Raw genomic sequence first — 19,304 nt, 5'->3', positions numbered from 1 at the left:
CCCGCGGCCGCTCTCGCGGCAGCTCCGCGCTGAGGCGGCGGCGCCGCGCTGAGGCGCAGGTAGGGCCGGTGGCGGCGGCCCCCGGCGTGGCGTGACGAGGCGTCTCGCCGCGGGGCAAGGCGCGCCTCAGCGGGCCGGGAAGCGGCTCGGCCTCGCCGCGGGCGGGGCTCGCGCCGCGCCAGGCCCCGTCCCAGGGCTGCTTCAGCGCTGCGCGTCGGCGCGGGCCGGGCCGGGGGCCGGGCGGGGGCAGGAGGCCTCGCGCGCTGGCTCGTTACCCGCGCGCGCCCGGAAACCGTTAGGCGTTGTGCGAATGGCGGGGTTGATGCCCCTGTGCGCGCCTGGCCTCGCTGCAGGAGTAAACCTACCCCCTAGTGAAATGGCATGTCGTCTCCTGTATTGTAGAGCGCTTGCTCGAAAGGAGATGGTGGCTATTTCTTGGGGGGGGGGGGGGGGGTCGTCTTTTTTTGCTTGTCTTGTTTTTATGATTTATTTGTAAAATTCCTGTGAGTTAGAGGGTTAGGAAGTTTCCTGTGGAAAGGTGTTTGTGTAAGCAAACGGTTTGGGGGTGGGGAGGAGGAATGGAAAAAGAAGAACCAAGCTGAATGGGGGGATGTTAAGGGCAGGCGCTCCCCTTTTGGCTGCCTTGTGCGTTAGTGTCTGTGAGTTGCACTGAGGGGCAAGTGTTTAGAGTACTGATATTTAGAAATGTATAGTTTGCACATTTTAACATTACTTGTGTGTTTGAAATGAGAAATAAACTTACGCATCTTGTTGGATTTCTTCTAGATCCGATACAAAACAGAGAGTGGTTTGCTCAAAGAAAACAAGAAGGCAGTGTTGCTGCTCCCTCATGGTTTCTGCTGGGAAAGGCAGCCTTAGCTGACAAAAACAGTTGCTGAGGTAGGATTTATTAAATCAGCATACTCTTGGTTGTCCTTTGCTATCCTTTGGGTAGTGCCAGCCATCTGGAACCTTTCAGCCTAGTTTGCTGCTAGAGACATCATCTGCTGCCAGCAAAGATCTTGTCTTATCCACACAGTGTTTTACAGGGAGATGTGAGGAAGCTGTTTGTGTGCTCAGAACTGAAAGAGCGTGGGTAGGTACAGTTGGTAGAGTACCAAAGCCAAGTCAGAATATCCTGGTTTGGGTTTGGCTTTGTGCTGAAGGGCTTAGGTGGCTGTGGCTGGCTCAGAGCGTGAATAGAGCTGTCTCATTTCTGCTTACAAAATACTATGCATCTCTGCCTGAGAACATAATTACTTCTTGAGGTTTATCTCTGTTTCATAAACAGTTGGGTAATTCACCCCAGATGTTATAGGTAAACGTGACAAATTGACAACCACTCGGGCCGGGTTGCATAAATCCCAATTTAATAGAATAATTGAGCAAGTCACAAGTAAGCAAAACAGCGCTGGGCGGCCGGGGAGTCTCCTGCTCCACCAACGGCGCGCGCAACCCCCCCCCTCACAGTCTCCTTATATGAGATTCCAGTTCTGGGTATACGGGGCACCTCCTGTAACTTCTGCGGTTGCGCCAGCTGTTGCTAGGGGGTCTTCTTCAGCCCTCTGGTGGTCGTGGGGATGAAGGCTGGAGTCTTCCTCTGCATTGTGCGCCATATTAGGCTATCTAAACTAACATTGCCGCTTTGCTAGCTCAACTCAATTTTCTCAGGCGGGGTACATGCCCCCCACCACAGGCTGTAGGATGTTCTCACAGATGTTCCCAAGGCTGTTTCTCGCTGATATAACAAATTAGCACATACCACAATACAAGATATTCCCAAGGCTGTTTCTCACTTTGATGCAACAAATTAGCACATATCACACAGATAATAAATTCAGATGCTTACTTCATAATACGTTTGCTGGCAAGACGTAGGAAGTATCCGTACTCTCTGTGGTTGATTTTCCGCAAGTCTTCGCAACCATAGTATTGTAGGCGCTACTGAAAGCTGCTGTTAAATGGTGAAGCTAGTTATTTCTGCTGTGCTGCCTCAAGCCATGATTGCATAGGTACTCTTCACTTGCATGTCTAGATGTAATATCTGTTGTTATGTGGTTGTTATTTACGCTAATCTTAGTGTGTTCTGTCCCTCTGTGATTGATCTGTAGCACTATAAACTGTAAGCTTCTTGGGCCAGGGACTCTCTCTTCTTGATACTAATGAATACAGTGTCTTTATTCAGAAAGCACTGATGTGAAATGTGACATTAATGACTGGCAGTGTCCCATGGCCAAGGTACAATAGTTGACCTGATTGTTCAGGTACACAATATTTTCAAGCCAGAAGGATACAGTAGATGCAGTACACTTGTTTAGAAAGCGTTAGCAGTTTATGACTCCAAGGACTAAAATTACGCTTTGATCTTTGGGCTTTCATTGTCTCTCATATCGCTTTCTGTGCTTGAAAGAGCGTCTTGTTTCTTATATATTGAACTCTCTCCCTCTGGTTGTCCCTGCCTATTTTGTAGATGAATCTTAACTTTCCAATATTAATCTTAACTATTGCACTTCCCCTTTCTGCTTAGACTTGAATTGTTTTATTTACAATATTGCAATTGAGTAGTGTAGCTCAATCCTTGAAGATGATGACAGAGCCTTTTCATTTATTTTGGAAAATGTCATATACACTTAGGACATTCTGTGAATAACTGATAACTTTTTGATGGGATGTTGTATCCTGAGATCAAGGATTCAAATTTCCATTGCTAGTACAGCACCTCCTCTATATTGAGCCCCAGTCCTCCCTCAGCAGCTCTGCACAGCCGGCATTTATGTCCTTTCTGGGCATTTTAAGCATTATGAGCTAAGACAGGTTTTGACAGGCTCATGCAGAGGGTTTTATTTTCTTTTGATCTTGAATTGTTTGTTTTAGCTTGACATGAGGTATCATTTGACTTGATGATAGGAATCCCTCCTTGCAATATATTAGAAACAAGACTTGTCCATGTTTTAGGTTTATAATTTCTTTAGAGCATAGTATACCCAAGTAATGTGCCATTTTCATGATTTCTTAATCTATATTTATATTTCAATGTCCATAGAATTTAATTTTCCTCATGCAAGCTTTGTCATACTTTAGTAATATCCGGAGGATTTGAAGCCATTTTTTTTCTAGTTATCCAGGAGCTTCCCCCCCCCCCCCCCCCCCCAGAAAATACTGATGATTGATTCCTGAAATCGTTTCACTTTTATTGTTATTAGTGTTGCATCAACCTTGGTGGAAATGAATGGAAAGCTCTTTTTCAGTTAGCACTCCCTAGTGTACACATAACTGAAGCTGCAAAAAAAGTGTAGAGCTTTTTATTATAACCTTCAAATTTAAAAGAACACACAATCTCATAAGAATACTTGGGAGAGGAAAAAAAAAAGTATGCTTTTGAAATATTTGCATGTTTTGAATTTGCAATTTCTTGCATGCTTTAGATCTTTGAGTTAAAAAAGAAACTTCAAAAGTATGGCAGGTAGTTTGCAGAACAAAGAAAAGTGAAGCCTTTGATGTGAAGACCCTAAACATTTAAAATGGACATGACATTGCAATAAAAGAAACGGTAGAAATGGTGATAGAGTTACAGGCAGATTCACAAAGAGGCTTCTGTGCATAATTCCTGTTGATGGCAGTTATATATGTACCCTTATGGATCTGTCTCAAGCTATCTATGGTATTCTTTCCTGCACTCTAGGAAAGCAAAGAGAGAAAGTTCTTTTATTTTTTGGAAAGCCTTTGTATACTGTGGCAGTAAGACTGTATAAGTAGATAGATTACAATTCTAGTAGTAATTAGGTTCTGGCATCTACAGGTTGATCTGGTTGAAAAGGAGATGGTAATTGCCTGTGTCTTCCCTTACCCCCCTCCCCTCTTCTTTTTAGGTTTATGATTACCATGGCTGCGGTGGATCGTTTCTCCCTCTTGTACAGAGAGATTGGTCGTGCCTGCAATTTTTACGTCGAGGCCCTGGCTATAGTTGGAGCTTGGTATACAGCTAGAAAGTGCATCAGTTTTGCTGTTAACACTTACAGTCTACTCAGGTTGCATTTCCTTCCAAAGCTGGTCGGCGAGATCGATCTTGTCAAGCAGTATGGAAGATGGGCTGTAGTCACTGGTAAGCGGTTGGAGCAGTATATTTGCTTATGTTTATATAATATGTATCTTCAAGGAAGAGTTAACTTGACCTTTGAAATGGGTTATTAATCGCTCTTCCCTACCAACCATGCATCAAGAAGCCTCTTACCAGAATTTGGAAGTACTGTAAAATTTGCTATCTTACTTTGCTGGGTAAGTTTTATGTCACAAGCTGGGGTCTGTATTAACTCAGGCTGCAGTTGCAGAATGAATACAATTTAATTTGAACAACTGTCACTGCTTGAGCGTTCAGAAGACAGGTAAGCTCACTGCGATGATTGTCTCTGCTGAGGAAGAATTACAAAGCAACTTTTCCCTAAAATTGTAAGGTACACCCCAAACACATACAAGCAAGCATAAGAATACATAAACAAGGCACAGAGAGATGCAGCTGGGAGGACTATGGCATTTATACAGGTGTTCAAGTCTTTGAACAACATTTAAGTTATGCATCTCTGACATCCTCCCCTTTCATTAAGGTTCTACTGTAAGCTCTCTGCTGTTGTCATTGAAAAGGTTAAACTCTTACGAGGTGCGGTTGCAGAAGGTTGCTGCTGACAGCATTGTCTTTAGTGTTGTGGGATTGAGATCAGTGTATTCAGTGTGGTGTCACCTTCAGAGAAGGGAATAAAACTATAAAAGAACTGGAGAAACAGAAGACGGCTTGCTCTAATCTTCACATTGCTATTTTCTGTTATAGGTAGCACAGATGGTATTGGGAAAGCATACGCTGAAGAGCTGGCAAGGCGAGGTGTCAACATCATCTTAATCAGCCGAAACAAGGAGAAGCTAGAGGCTGTATCTCGAAGCATAGCTGAAACCTATAAAGTGGAAACGGATTTCATAGTAGCTGACTTCAGCAAGGGGCGTGAGGCTTACCTACCCATTAAGAAGGCTCTGAAAGACAGAGAAATTGGAATTCTGGTGAATAATGTAGGACTATTTTATTCCTACCCGGACTACTTTGCCAACCTGTCTGAGGATCTGCTGTGGGAAATCGTCAATGTAAATATTGCTTCTGCTAACATGATGGTGCATATTGTGCTGCCAGGCATGGTAGAGAAGAAGAAGGGTGCAATTGTGAACGTGTCTTCTGCGTCCTGTTGTCAACCCACGCCGATGTTGACAATATATGGAGCCTCTAAAGTAAGTTGGGGTGTGACGTTTAATGGTACATGCTGAAGAGTTGAAGCTATGGGTTTGGTGGATTTTTTTTTTCTTCTTCCCTAAAACACGTTCAGCGAGGATATCAAAATAATTGAAACTTTTCTAGGGACTTACCTAAATGTCAGAGGTGAATGTTATATGTATTATGCGGTCAGTATGCTGCTTTTGCGCAGTAACACTGGGTTTTGAAACCAAGCCTGTACTATATGGATTACATATTAACTGTGGCATGACAGTAGTTCTAGGAGAAATGTCATCTTCCTCAGGAATGATACAAGAACTAAAGTGGCAGTTCTATGACTCATTGAAAGGGGTTTTCTTATCTCTCTTCCCCACCTGAGCTGTGCAGAGATGTCTCAAGGTACTTACAAATTAGTATTTGGTAGCAAGAGGGACTACACTTACAGTTCAGCCACCACTGTGACAAGCGCTGCAAAAAGGCAGCTTCATCTTTGAGATTTGCAGCAGCCAAGGCGCGTTAGGTGAGGCAAAAGGCTTCTGATGTCATTGCCTGCACCGTATTTGGAAAGTAATGAAAAGGACTTTTTCCCCATAATTATTCTTCCTGAGGAGAGTCAGTCAGTAGTGAACAGGACGGGACAGTTGGATGATGCTGGAAGTATGCATGTGTGTGGAGATGCAAACTCAGGCTGGATGATTTGCTACTGAATCGTCAAAAGCAACTGAGATTGTATAAATAGTTGCTTCTAGCTGTTGGTTGCCACCCTTACAGCCTTGCTTCTGGGGGGGTTCTTGTGATCACTTCCTTTTGCCAGAAGCAAAAGCAACTGTATTACCCCAAAGTATAACTCCTTGCAGATTTTTTTCAGTGTTGGAACTGGCTTAAAAAGAACCCTGTCTCTCTGCAGAGCATCTCTCTCTTGGTTATGCAAAGTGCATGTAGAACTGCACTCTTAAACAACATCAGTTAAGTGGCCTGAATGAAAAAGAACAAAACAAGATCCAAAGCCTACTAAAATTTCTTACTTTTGCTGGCATCATTAATCTAAATCCTAGATCAGCAATCCAGTTTAAAGCGTGGCCTCTCAACAGTTATGTTGGCACAGAAGCAGCAACAAGCACTAAGCATCCTAAGCTTCCTTGTGGGCTAATAGTGTAAAGTGTTTGAAGTGGCTGGTTTGGGCTCCTTTCTTTTGATTCTTGTTGGCTCTTTTTTTGCCTAAAGCAGGCGTAAGACCACTTGTAACAGATGTTCTCCCAATTGTTTACTGGGAGTAGTGACTTTCAGGGGGCCATCTGGGAGCAGAAACCTCTTCCACTCACAACCTGGGTCTAGAATGCCATCTCCTGTTAGCCTAACTGGCCACATGGCATGGTAGCAGCTTCAGCATGGCATCAGTGTTGCTGCCTTGATAAGACTGGGCCATGCTTATTTTTCAGTCTGTTTGATTCTTACAATCCAAGTTACCAGCTTGTGCTTTTTGACATTGTTCTGTAAAAATAAAATGAGCTAAAGAAGATATAAACATACACACAAGCAAATACATGTTTAATTGTGCCCAAGGGAGTCCCAGCAAGTAATTAATCTAGCTTCTGGGGAAGATCATTTTAATATGAAATTCACTCATAAAATGTTTTAAAGAATTGGACTTTATTTTGTCCTTTTGACAGTGATATGCATAGTTAGCCTTGGAGCACCCCCTGTAGTGCCACCAAGCTAAACAAGGCGTTTGTTTTAGATTAAACAAATGTTTCTGTATTGTTTTTGAGCAGAAATTGTCAGGTTGTTTGTTAAATTCACATCAGAGAGGTAAGCTGTCACCTTCTTCTGCAAGTTACTGCACTGTTGCAAGTTTCTGACAAACAAATGTCAATAAATAGAAATGCCGTAGAAATGTATGTTTTTATTTTTTTAGCTAATGCATAAAGTATGCTAAAACTTTCCTGTAGTTTTAATAAAACTCTACACTGAGACTTAACTGTCGTAAGCACAAAATTGAGACACCTCTTCTGCTTTTGTTTTCCTAGAGCTACTTGGACTATTTCAGTAGAGCACTACATTATGAGTATGCCTCGAAAGGAATCTTCATTCAGAGTTTAACTCCATTCGTAATTGCTACAAAAATGGTATCATGCAGTAGCATTGCATTGAAAAGATCTTTCTTTTTTCCTTCTGCTGAAGAATATGCAAGTCAAGCTATTTCTACTCTTGGGTTGTCCAGAAGGACTCCTGGTTACTGGAAGCATGCAATACAGGTAAGAGAATTCATTAAACTCTTTTATGTTAGCCAGTAGAAGTAAGCAAGCTATTTACTTTCTTAGAAGTCAAAACAGAAACTATGCAAGTATTCTGAAAAAGTACAGTACATAGCAAAGGACTTGACCCATGTTTTCTCACTAATTCTGCTTCAGTAAATTATGCTTGGACATACTGGTTTTTAAGATGAGATAGAGAATCTGATTTCTACTTGAAATGCACAGCGAAAGTAGGAAAGAACTTTTCATTCAAGAGCACACAGTAGCTCATTTTATTTGGTAATGTTGCCAATGGGGCCTGCATTTCACTGTGTATTTTTGAACAGAAGTTGCTTTTTGTTGAATCTTAGTTTATAGGGAGTATTTCTACTTTTTTGGGGGGGGGCATGGAGGACGGAATAATAGCAGGGAGGAAAAAAAAACATCATTTTTTTATTTTTAGCCTAAGCTGCCTGAAGGTAGGTCCTCTGTGTTAGGTTTTCACTTTCAGGGGCAGGCTGTGGGCTCTGACGTTATTTAATAAACACTGGTGACACCTACCTATTAGCTGTTTGTAGCATTAGGTGAAGTAGAAGGAACTAAAAAAGTGGGGATTAGTCTAAATGAGGACAAAAAGCAGGAAAGATCTTGGTAAGATGTGGGGATTAAAGGAAGTAGATAGCATTGTTTTTGCAAAGTTGAACAAACCATTGCAGGGTTTATTTGCAGAAGCTAACCATATTACTGTGTACCCTACTTCTAAAATGACTAAATATATTTAGTTTTAGGGGGTTGAATTTACGGTTTAGTTGCTGATGTTCAAATATGTATTGCTCTGCTTTAGTGGTAATTTGATAAATGCTTGCTTGTTTTAATCAGATAGATACTGATCTCCCCCCTCCCTTTCCTCTTTTTCTCTTCCCTTGTCTCTCTGCTTCTCTCCACAGTTCACATTGGGTGAACACATACCTGAGTGGATGTGGGCATGGGGTGCACAGTTTTTCTGCAGAAGTGTACGCAAGGAAGCTTTAATGAGGAAACTGAAATAAGAATATCCAGATGTCCAGTGTAAATGAGTACAGTATTCTGATCTGAGTGCTGCAAGAATGTTTAGAGTACCCTGAATTTACTGTAATTCATCCATACTCTGCTAAAAAAAAGCTACGTGTAACCTAGACATCGGAAGACTGCATTCTGTCTGTATCTTTGTATTAAATAGTTCCTCTCTGTTTTCATCTAGGACAAACAGCTGATCTTGTTGAGGTTAATCTTGGTTCACTTTGTCTTTAACGTAATTGGGCAGGAACAGGTAGAGTTTTAATTCTGATAGTGAATGACTGTCTCTTGCATAGTGCTAAATGATTTTAACTTAAGTCAACAGGATTTGAGAATTCCCCAAATCTTGCAAAAATGGGCCCAAGAGAGATCCAAAATCATGTTGTTTAAAAAGACAATGCCAATCAACTAATAAGTTTCTATAACATGCAGTTTTGTGTAACTTTTCTGGTCTTCTAACTGCAAATGTTTGTATGCTTGAAGTGTAAAATTTTTTTGCTTATGAATGGTGTTAATTTAAGGTACTTCTCAAAATTAAGGTGTATAGAAAGTGATATTGTTTTGAAAGTTGTTTAAATGACTGAAAAGGTCTTACAGAGCTGTAAAGCAATTTGGAGATATGCTTGTTTGCTTCCCTATTCCAAGTGTGAATGCTCTTGATCATGCTTTAAATATTCCTTTAGCAATCTGAAATATGTCTGAAGAACTGAATAAAGAATGTAGAAACAGATTAGCTGAAGAAAAATAACAAGTAATTTAATCTTTTGGTTTAAATACACTGATTGTCTTTCCTAAGAGAATAAAAAAGTTATAAGTTTTGATGCTTGATGATTTTGATGCTTTTTATATATAAATATTTATAAATAATGTTTATATATTATATATAATATTATGTCTATATATATTCATATAGATATATTTATGTGTATGTATCTGACCTCCTCTAGCAGAGATCATCTGATATCATACATTGTTAATATTTCTTGCAGACTAAATCTTTGAGAGTCAAATAAGCTCTTTTCTGTGTATTTGTAATTGCTATCTGAAAGAGGGATATGACTTAAATACTCTTCATCCATTTGTATTTTATCAGGGAATCATTAGTACTGCTCCTGTACTACTATACTGAAATATCAAAACCATGAAATAACTATGCAGTTATTTTATCCATAGCCATGTGAATCTAAGTATCCTCCCCTTGTTTGTGCTAATATTATCTGCTACTTAAACATTATGATGCTGTATTTCATGACAGTGACAATGTGAGATGGGTCAGTAAACTACTCTACCTTGTTCATTGAATCCCTACACACAGGACTTAGAGTAGTTGTGCTGTGTTGCCTAAATAATGCAATCGTGATTACAAAGTGGATTTCCTGTAGCTTCTCCACAAGAGCCCTGGACTGGCGATGTTAAAATCTGCAGTTCTAACAGCAGTGCCCCACACAAAACTTTTATAGGAATAGGTTTTGTACAAAAGAATTAGTACTCATCCCCCTCCACTAAGAGACTCTGAACTGAAGTGACTGAGTAAAAATTTGTTTATAAATAACAAATTCTCAGAGGTAACATTTGAAATCTTGATTGGAGCTATTAAAAATCTAGTTGCTTAATAGAGTGAAACTGTCCCCAGCCTCCATGATCATGAGTGCTCTGCTGAGTAACCTAGTAGATTTGCTGGGCCATGCAACAGTAAGAAACTGATGCTGGAGTTATTGTGCAAAGTGAAGTTCAGTCTGTGCTTTTTATAACGAAAGAGCTCCCTGCCTTCATGCTTGTTGCCGCAGCTGCGTATCCTCCCTTGTGTTTGGGGGAGAGGAGGGAGGAGGCTGGGGGCAGTGAGAAGATTGGGGTCAGGGACTCACTAAGTCGTTTTCCTGGCTGATGGTCCCCTATTAGCTGATCGCAGTCTTGGCTGGCTCTAAAAACTGCTTGTTACCATTGTACACTATAAAAGTGCATATTAGGTGTTGCTAATAACATTATGTTTGTTAGCAAATATGATTTCAAGGAGGCTGGATAAACAAATGCATTTCTTTTTAGGCAAGGCTTAAACATTGTCATGAAGCTTCAGAACTTTTTCTGTTGCTTTCTTTCATGCCTATTCAGCTTTCAGTTTGTCAGTTACTGTTGATAATTCCTATTTTAGGAGTTTTTGGCAGGAGTAACACCCCATTCAGTCACATCTGAATGATCAGTTTCTTAAACAATATAGAATAATTTTTAGAGTTTGACTTTCTATGTAAAAGAACAAATGGCCTGTGTACAGGTAACCGCTCTTCCAAAAAGCGATCAGGTTGTATCTTTGAAAGTATCTTTAAGTTACAGTGGTAGTAATACTAAGCACATGCAATAGCAAGTAATATTCCTACAGAAATTCGTCAACATAATTTAAGTACTTAATACTTGGAGATTGGGGGGAGGAGGGGGAGGCTGAGAAATGGGTCAGTAGCTGAAAAGCTTCCCCCTTTTGGTTAACATGATCCCGGTTTTTTCTTCTTAGAGGGGCACTGCCTACCCGGGTGGGGTAGGCGCTGGGAGCGCGTTCACCCTACGCTCCGCTCACAGGTGCTGCTCCGCCTTCCGGGAGCTCTTCGGTTTCCGTGCACAAACAAAACCCGAACAAAACCGCTGCGCTTTCCAATGCGGGCCGCGGCGGGGAGGGAGGCAGGCGCGCCCCGCGCAGGGCCGGGCTGGCGGCTCCGCGGCCGCCCTTCCTGCCCCGCGGCACGGTGCAGAGCGGGCCGGGCTGGTGCCGCTCTCGCCGTGTCCGTTATTAAAGCGACGCGGTCGGACCGGTACCGGCTGGCTGCTGCCGGGCCGGGCCGGGTGGGGTGACCCGGGCTCCGCTGCCGCTGGCCGCCGGCGGGTTTTGCGTGGGGGAAGAGCGGCAGCGGCGAAGCGCCCATGTGGCCCCGGCCCCGCAGCAGCCGCCGCGCGCGGTGCGCATGCGCCCAGGGCGTGCTCGGGGCGCATGCGCCCGGCGGGCACGTTCCCCGCGGGCTCTCGCGAGACGGCTGTGGTAAACATTGCACAAAATGGCGGCGGCAGGCCCGGAGGCGGCGGCGGCGGCACGGTGAGCGCGGCGGGCGGGTGGGCGCGGGGCGGCGGCGGGAGCGCGGTGCCGCCGCGCCCCGCTGGGGGGGAGGAGGGGGAGGAACAGCAGCAGCAGCAGCAGCAGCAGCAGCAGCAGCGCTGTGCCCTCCAGCTGCCGGCGGGGGGGACGGGGACGGGGACCGAAGCGGGCGAGCAGCGGCCGGGCCCGCAGCAGCCGGCTCGCGGCGCCCGGTGCTCGCTCCCCCTCGGCTCGGGGCGGCGCCGCTCCGCTGGGCCTCTTGCGGGTCTCGGGAGCGCCCTGCTGCCTTCTCCGGGGCTTTGGTTTCGCCGAGGCGGCGTCAGCTACCCGCGGTAACGGGCGAAAAATAGATTCGTTTGCTTTTTCGCCGCCTCCGGTGCGGTGAGCGGGAGTCGCGGTCCCGCTGCCCGGGCCGAAGCGCGAGCGGGGCCCCGGTGTTAGCGCTCCCGGTCCCCGCAGAGCGGCGGGCGGCGCCGCGGCCCCGGGAAAGCCGCTCCCTCGGCCAGCGGTCTCCGCCGCGTTCCCGTCGCCCGGTGTGCGATGGCGACCTCGGAAAGCACGGGAATAACTCCGAGCAGAGCCTTTCCAGGGGGTGGACAAGCTCCTCGAAACGGGCAGGTTTAAGTCCCAATGCGCCTTTGTGCGCTGAGCGCGTTAAACAGAATAAAGTTGTCGTCACACTGTCCCTTTGCTCTTAACCTCCATCCGACTTCAGCTCTGTGTGTACTTTCTGTATATAATTTGTGTCATCGTTAGTGTGCTTTCATTATTCACCTCACTCGCGTAGTGGATTTCTGATTTTACTGCCATAAGAGTTACCAGTCTACGAGGTGATAAGAGCTCAGCCGCATACTGTTGCTGTGTTCAGTTTAGAACTGAAGAGAAAAATTCTGTAATCGCAAACAGTTCACGCTCTGTCATGGTGTTGTCAATCATAGATGGCAAGAGAGGGGAATTACATTGCTGTTACAAGGAAATACTTGAGAATGCTAAATAAAGTTAAATAAAAGCAAGGTAGCAGCTGACACATGCAGTCTCGTTTCATTCTGTTTTCGTGGTGTGCGGTCAGCATTCTCCTAAATAGGGTGAAGTCCCTAATAAAGCTTTTGCTGACAATCTTCGTCCCTACAGAAATGTATAATTCTGTTCTGTTTCTCTACATGCTGTGGCAGACCAGACAAAAATGTTTTTTTTCCCTCATCTTTTAATGGCCTTTTAACTATCAGATGCTTTTTAATGTTTGGAATTTCAAAAATACTAGCATGGCAACTTTTATTGAATCCTGCCTCCCCTTTGGAGCACAAAGGGAAGAAGCCTTTCCCTACGTGGAAAACACAACACTTTAACTTCACGTTATTACTTTTGTAATCCATGCCCTTGTTTCTCAGGGGTCCCTGTTGTAGTAACCCACAGTCCACCTCAAGAAAATTTGAAAGACTTCTTTCACTCTGATTCTCTTTTTCAAACACGGGAACTGAAAGTTTGCTTCATGTAGTATTTCTGGTGCTTGCCACCCCCTGGAGTAGAGTTTGAACCTGATTCTCCTTGTGTAAAATTGCATACAGTAGTAGTAATATTTTTTTGATGTGTTTCTGATGAAAAAAACAACAACCCTTTTTCAAGTGTCTGTGGAAATTTTTTATCATGTTAATTTTAAATTTTGCTCTTTATTTTTAGCTTGCAATAGACTTTGCGTGTCTTTTTGTTTTCTTTACTTCCCTTACACAAAGGGTCATAGAGTTTGGTTGTCATCGTTGTCTATTCTATTGTCAAACGAATGCACAGATGCTGTTGCGCAAACAAGGAAGAGACTTAAGGAGTGTTCTTGAAAAATTACAAAATGAAACATGAGCAACTATTTTATTTTTTTCTGATCATAGCTGCTGAACATACTTATTTTTTGTGATTTTTCAGGCTGTACATATTCACAAGCATGAATCTAATCATTTTATATATTGCCTTGCCTTACAGGTTAGCTTTCAAACAGCTTTGCTAATTCTTCTGGGGGGTTAACTTTTCGATCAGAAATGGAGTACAGGACTCAGTTACCACATCTTGAGTGACGAATCCTTTAACACAAAATGGAGAAAAAGCGTAGAAAGAAATGAGCCTGTTTATTAGGCTTTACCTCAAAAGACCATGAAATCTCTACTTATTTTGGACACAGCTTTAAGAATATCCAGTTGAACAGCACAGTGAAGCAACATTTGCTGAAACAAAATGAACTAGTTTATGAAGAAGAAAAGTGTGATTTGAATATATGGAATTTTTGAAATGAAACCTTTTTCTTCTATGACCATGAAGTTTGCAAACGTCTGGTTTGTTCTGGTTGTTATTTTACTCTGTGGCAAAAAACACCTTGGTACCAGACTAGGAAATTCCTCTCATGAGGCTCACATATGTCCTGGATGTTCTCGCCTTACTTTGAAAGTGGAGTTCACTTCAACAGTCGTGGAGCATGGTAATAATTAATAAAAAATACATGTGAAGTTCAAGTGCATGTTACTGATCTGTGGTATTTTTGCAAGTGTAACATTCGGAGAGTCTCTGTAGATGTAGGATCTTCTGCTAAGTTCTCTATACTCAAATAGATAAACAGAATTTTTCCCAAAAGTTCTCAGTTTAACTGCAGACAAGGTTCTGAGAACAAGAAAGAGAAGAGAGAGGGAAATAAGGAGGATGCCGAAATGATTAAAAGAGAGAAATAGGTTCAGATGTGCAAGTCTGATCACTTTAATGTGTTTAGTAGCTGTTGTTTTTGACCCAGTTGTTGGTATTTTTGAGGCCCTTTTATGAAGCAAAACCAGAAGTGGGCCTCAAAGGAGTGAGGACGAGAAATCTCTGTGTTTGTTCAGGAAGGCTTTGGAAGCAATAATACTTACACGGAAATTTGCAAAGATAATTTTGAACATAGCAGATGAAAGGGAAAGTGATGCTGATATCACTGATGGAATGGAAAAGGGTAGCAGTAGAGCAAAGCAAGTAAGGGTTGCAAACTGGGAATGGAGGGATGAAGGCCAGACAAAGCTGATCAGTAAAAAGACAGGGGAGAAAGAGCACAAGAGTTCTTGCAGCATGTGCTATATACATTTTCAAGGAAGTGATTTCACAAAAAAAATATATAAAATGAAATCTTTATTGGAATGGGCAGCTATGTGCTTGCAGAACATTTAATATAAATGCAGTGTATGAATGGCAAAGGGATGCAGAGGAAAGATGGACAATAAGTTTGTATAGTTTGTTACACAGTTGTTACAAAACCAAGAGGTTCTTGAAAGGTGCACAGAGGCTTTTTATGTCTGCTTCTGTGCTAATATTTAAAACCTTATCTTCATGTAATACGCTAGCTTATTTGACTCAGTCTTAGAAGTCAGCATCTAAATTGTCCTCAATTTATGCCTTGACCCTGTGTCTGGTTTCTCAGGTAACCATAATTTTCCCACTGCAAAGCTATGTGTGTCTAAATACGTACAGGCAGAAAATCAGTAACCACATTTTTGCGCATAGTTAGCCAAAGGCTTATTGAGGTGAATGTGGTGTGTGCTGGGGCTGAGGTCTACACGCAAGTTATTAATCCAGATCAAGGACTGTTGGGACCAGCTCAGTTCTCTGTGTGTCATAGATGGTGTCAGTAATTTGCTGTTGCTAATGAAGTACTAAAACTCAATACCTTATAGTGTTTAGATGTCTCTTGATCATATATGTCAAGAGGCATACTGAATTGGCATATCAAACAGTTGTTTGTGCTGTTGGATGTAACTGTAACTCGGTTCTCTTCGCCCTCTGATCTCCGTGCCCTGTTGTTTTACCTTTCCATGTTCTTTGCAATTCTGCCATCCTTTCAAAAGTCTTTACTATATTTTGGGGATTTCATGATGCAGAAAGAAACTTAGCGCAGAAATGATTTGGAAGTTTGTAAAAGCAAAAAAAAAAAAAAAAAAATCCATAAAAGCACCTATTTGTTTTTGTCAAAGTACTGTCTGAACCTATGTTTTAATGTTTCAAAATTGAGTTTTTTTACTGTCCATTGAAATTTATGTCCTTAATGCTTTTCATCCAAACTTGCATAATTAGTAGACCCAAATTATGTCAATAGTTCTAATTCCTTTATTAAGTATTTTCATTTGGGAGATAGAAGACAGTGCATCAAATTGTGATTAAAGAAAAAGAATTATTCAGATCCTTTTGATGTGAATGCACTAGTAAGCTGTTTAAGCATCAGTTCTGAAAAGTTGTGCTCTTGTTCCAGAGTATATTGTGGCTTTTAATGGATACTTCACAGCTAAAGCTAGAAGTAAATTTATTTCAAGTGCACTAAAAAGCAGTGATATTGAGAACTGGAGGATCGTACCTCGCAACAACCCAGCCAGTGACTATCCTAGTGATTTTGAGGTGATTCAGATCAATGAGAAACAGAAAGATGGAGTACTGACACTGGAAGATCATCCAAACATCAAGCGAGTAACACCTCAGCGGAAGGTCTTCCGATCTCTTAAATATTCAGAGTGTAAGTAATTTTCTTTATGGTTGCATGAGATCCATTTTGGAAAAATCTGTTGAGTCTTATTTAAGACACTCAGTTTAGCATTACACAAATGAGAAGGCAGCTGTGCCTTGTGATTTTTCTTTAACTCATAGAAACCTATTCTTTTTTCTGTTTAATTGTCAGGGTCTTGCTGTACTTTTGCTAGAGTATGGCAATGAGTTCGTCTACAGCATAGAAACGTTTTTTTGCAGCAGTCACTTACCAGAGACTATGGGCAACTATATCCCCTAGTACATAAAATGGAAAATTTCACTGATTTTGATGATATTAGTATTTCTGGAGAAAGTGGATACTTGCTTGTCTAAAATTTTTGTTGTAAGGTAACAATATGATCTGTATATTTGCATAAAAATCAAATCCTTTGTGTTTTTCCTCATACTGTTTTTTGTCTTCATCCTAATTGTACATAGCTGATCCTACATTGCACTGCAATGAGACCAGATGGACTCAAAAATGGCAGTCATCTCGTCCCTTGAGAAGAGCAAGTCTTTCTTTAGGTTCTGGTTTCTGGCATGCAACGGGTCGACATTCAAGCAGGCGTTTGCTGAGAGCGATCCCACGCCAAGTTGCTCAGACCTTGCAGGCGGATGTCCTCTGGCAAATGGGTTACACAGGTATGCATTTTTCTGTTGGATTAGAACAATTACCTTTTCTGAGAAACAAATGAAGTATAAGGGTGTGCGAATTGTCTTCGTATGTATTGATCTCATGTTGAGTGCCAGTTCCAGAAAGATTGAGCAATGCTTTGTTTAGAGATGCAGTGTATTCTTACAGAGTACTTTTGTGTGTGTGTGTGTACACTGGATTTAAGTGAAATTAATCTTATTTATACTCTGTGGCTGAATTTTTGCAATGGAGTATGAATTTTGTTAAAGATTTAAAATATGTGAAATTGTGGACTCTGTAGTACATTATGCATAAAAGATTTCATTAATATGATAGAATAGATTTGTATTGAAGTTGAATCAGAAAAATAGATGTTTTTCTATTACAGGTGCTGGAGTAAGAGTAGCAGTTTTTGACACTGGACTTAGTGAGAAACATCCACATTTCAAAAATGTAAAGGAGAGAACGAACTGGACTAATGAGAGAACCTTGGATGATGGTAGGTTACCATGTAGTGTTGATGAAATTGTTCCTGACACTGGTGTGAGTGCTCTTTTGCATTGTAAAATTGTTGCATGCTGCTGTGGAGGCACATCTGTTAACAGCTGTTGAAGCTGTATATCTTGAGATTTTAAGCTTAATTTTGCAATATTCTGAGTACTTTGTATTCTTATCAAATTCAGCAAATAGTATTAAAGCTCCAAAAAGGTGCTGGGTGAGTCTCTTTTGAATCATACATGGTGTTTCATCATAGCTTTTGCAAAATGTCAGGGCAAGAAAACATTATGCAGGCATAAATGCAATATGAAAGTAGTTGGAGGTGAGAGCAAACCCCACATAGCTGTTTCTTTCCCATTCCTTTTTATGTATTCTGCTCTTACAGAGTGCATTTGTATTTTCTTAGTTATGAGAGAGAATATTTTGTTTTATTGTGCAGTCCAGTAGCTAATGAGAGATTGGTGGCTTTCTGTAAAGTTTTTCTAATTTATATAGTTTTCATCAACAAATGCTATGCTGGTTTATGCCTATTTACATCCCACAGAACTTTTTATTTTCTACAGTATATTTGTGTTCCTTTTTCTTGTGTTGACCCTAATTTGCCTTGACTGTATAATTCTACAGATTATTAATTTCATACAGTCCAAGTCAGTGAGTCAGCTGGCAATTTAATGTGTTTACAGTTCAATGTGTATGCATATCTTGCTTGGTGAACTTGCGTAGTTATATCATGTAGTATTTCATTGCATTACAGCACCTGCTTTTGATACCACTTTCTACTAGTTCTCTGCCCAGGTGATTGCTGGATAAACAGATTTTGAGTGCAGAAATATAATGTAGGCAGTCCCATAAAGCAAAAGCTTAACTTGTTTTTTGTGAGGGAAGGAAAAAGTGTGTTTTTTTGTCCTATTTTTCACCCTTAACAAACTATGGTTATTGCAGAGTCAGGATAAAAAAAACTTGTAAGGAGTTTATGTAAAAATACATTGGGCATGTGACTTGTATTTGCCGAAATAATCTTGTTCTTTAATTATTGTTTAATGTGGCTCTTGACCTCGTCTGTAGCAAGTAGGAGTGGACAGACTATAGAGAATGTATGTCTCTGTTTTGTTACAGGCAGGTATTTTTCCTTTGGTGTAACCTGCCTATGAACAGTCAGCAGTGCTGCTGCTGGGGCTGGATTATTGGTCACATAATCTTCAGAATAGTTGTAGCGTAATATCGAATATGCCATTGAGATGTATTTCGGTTGGATTAATCAGTTGCTTCCATCAGGCTTCATGGAATGTGAATTTGTTCAGAAAATCAGCTGGCTGTCTGGCTAGATGGCATGGGAAATTTTGGCCCCACCGAAGTCAGTAGCAAAATTCAATTTTGGTAAGACTAGGATTGAACCCAGTATTTGCGGTTTGTTGTAAAGTGTGTTAGATCAGTGTGATTTTTGATATAGGTGTTTTTTAATGAATGAAATCCTTAACAATTAAATGTTTTGAATTCTAACATCTTATTTTGTTAACCTCTGTTTGTCTGTGATAGGTTTAGGCCATGGAACTTTTGTAGCAGGCGTGATAGCCAGCATGCGAGAATGCCAGGGATTTGCTCCAAATGCAGAACTGCACATTTTTAGAGTGTTCACCAATAATCAGGTAGCTATTTTAAATGTGTTTTAAATTCTGCCTGTCTAGATTAATACAGTATTAATCCTTTCCTTTGTGAATGTTGCCAGTACTTGTAAATTTTGACATATTTTGTTTGATAAGTGAGAAAGATACATTTTTCTATTTAAAACAGAGAAGACAGTTACTTATTGTAGAATGTCCTGGAGTTTCCCAATCCAGTATCTTCTTCAGAAATAATGTGTAAAAGTCTGATCTGTATAGAGGTGCAGCTGTCACTTAATATATTAACCACTAGAAATGCTAGGAAATCATTGTTGGTTTTGTGCTTTCTGTCTGTGTTGTTTCTTCTTCTGTCTCTCAGGTCTGTATTGTCCTGGAGTCACTGGATTTTCAAATGATAATTTTTGTTTTCCCCTTT

The 19,304-nt window shown here is 41.5% G+C and overlaps 2 protein-coding genes across 9 annotated transcripts in view; both read left to right on the top strand.

Annotated features, from left to right (window-relative positions):
* Nucleotides 1-17: 17 nt before the first annotated feature.
* On the top strand, nt 18-9,362 carry HSDL1 (hydroxysteroid dehydrogenase like 1). 4 transcript variants are annotated; one of them, XM_067302647.1, is made up of 7 exons: nt 18-59; nt 787-900; nt 1,050-1,096; nt 3,870-4,102; nt 4,823-5,268; nt 7,279-7,506; nt 8,433-9,362. In XM_067302647.1, the coding sequence occupies exons 4-7, from the start codon at nt 3,874-3,876 to the stop codon at nt 8,532-8,534; spliced, it is 1,005 nt and encodes a 334-aa protein (XP_067158748.1). In that variant the 5' UTR covers nt 18-59; nt 787-900; nt 1,050-1,096; nt 3,870-3,873; the 3' UTR covers nt 8,535-9,362. The 4 variants fall into 4 exon arrangements, with proteins under 4 accessions (XP_067158748.1, XP_067158747.1, XP_013796694.2 ...); XM_067302646.1 differs by lacking the exon at nt 1,050-1,096; XM_013941240.2 differs by lacking the exons at nt 18-59; nt 1,050-1,096 and having other exon boundaries at nt 520-900.
* Nucleotides 9,363-11,569: 2,207 nt separating this feature from the next.
* Nucleotides 11,570-19,304, top strand: part of MBTPS1 (membrane bound transcription factor peptidase, site 1) — a 29,879-nt gene continuing 22,144 nt past the window's right edge. For 3 of the 5 annotated variants that reach the window (XM_067302638.1, XM_067302640.1, XM_067302642.1), the window contains exons 1-6: nt 11,570-11,617; nt 13,589-14,078; nt 15,867-16,124; nt 16,574-16,777; nt 17,158-17,268; nt 18,804-18,913. In XM_067302638.1, coding sequence (XP_067158739.1) covers nt 13,892-14,078; nt 15,867-16,124; nt 16,574-16,777; nt 17,158-17,268; nt 18,804-18,913 — 870 coding nt within the window. In that variant the 5' untranslated portion in view covers nt 11,570-11,617; nt 13,589-13,891. The remainder of the gene's footprint in view (nt 11,618-13,588; nt 14,079-15,866; nt 16,125-16,573; nt 16,778-17,157; nt 17,269-18,803; nt 18,914-19,304) is intronic. The other 2 variants (XM_067302637.1, XM_067302639.1) reach the window with 2 other exon arrangements.

This window comes from Apteryx mantelli, chromosome 10 (assembly GCF_036417845.1).
Source record: "Apteryx mantelli isolate bAptMan1 chromosome 10, bAptMan1.hap1, whole genome shotgun sequence".
In the NCBI taxonomy this organism is placed as follows: Eukaryota; Metazoa; Chordata; class Aves; order Apterygiformes; family Apterygidae; genus Apteryx; species Apteryx mantelli.
Note: the sequence above shows the minus strand (reverse complement) of the source record. Positions and strands in the feature narration are given on the sequence as shown.

Coding starts and splice junctions, on each gene's coding strand:
- HSDL1 (XM_067302646.1), top strand. CDS start 3,874: ATGATTACCATGGCTGCGGTGGATCGTTTCTCCCTCTTGTACAGAGAG. Junction 4,103..4,822: donor AAGATGGGCTGTAGTCACTG/GTAAGCGGTTGG, acceptor TTTCTGTTATAG/GTAGCACAGATGGTATTGGG. Junction 7,507..8,432: donor ACTGGAAGCATGCAATACAG/GTAAGAGAATTC, acceptor TTCTCTCCACAG/TTCACATTGGGTGAACACAT.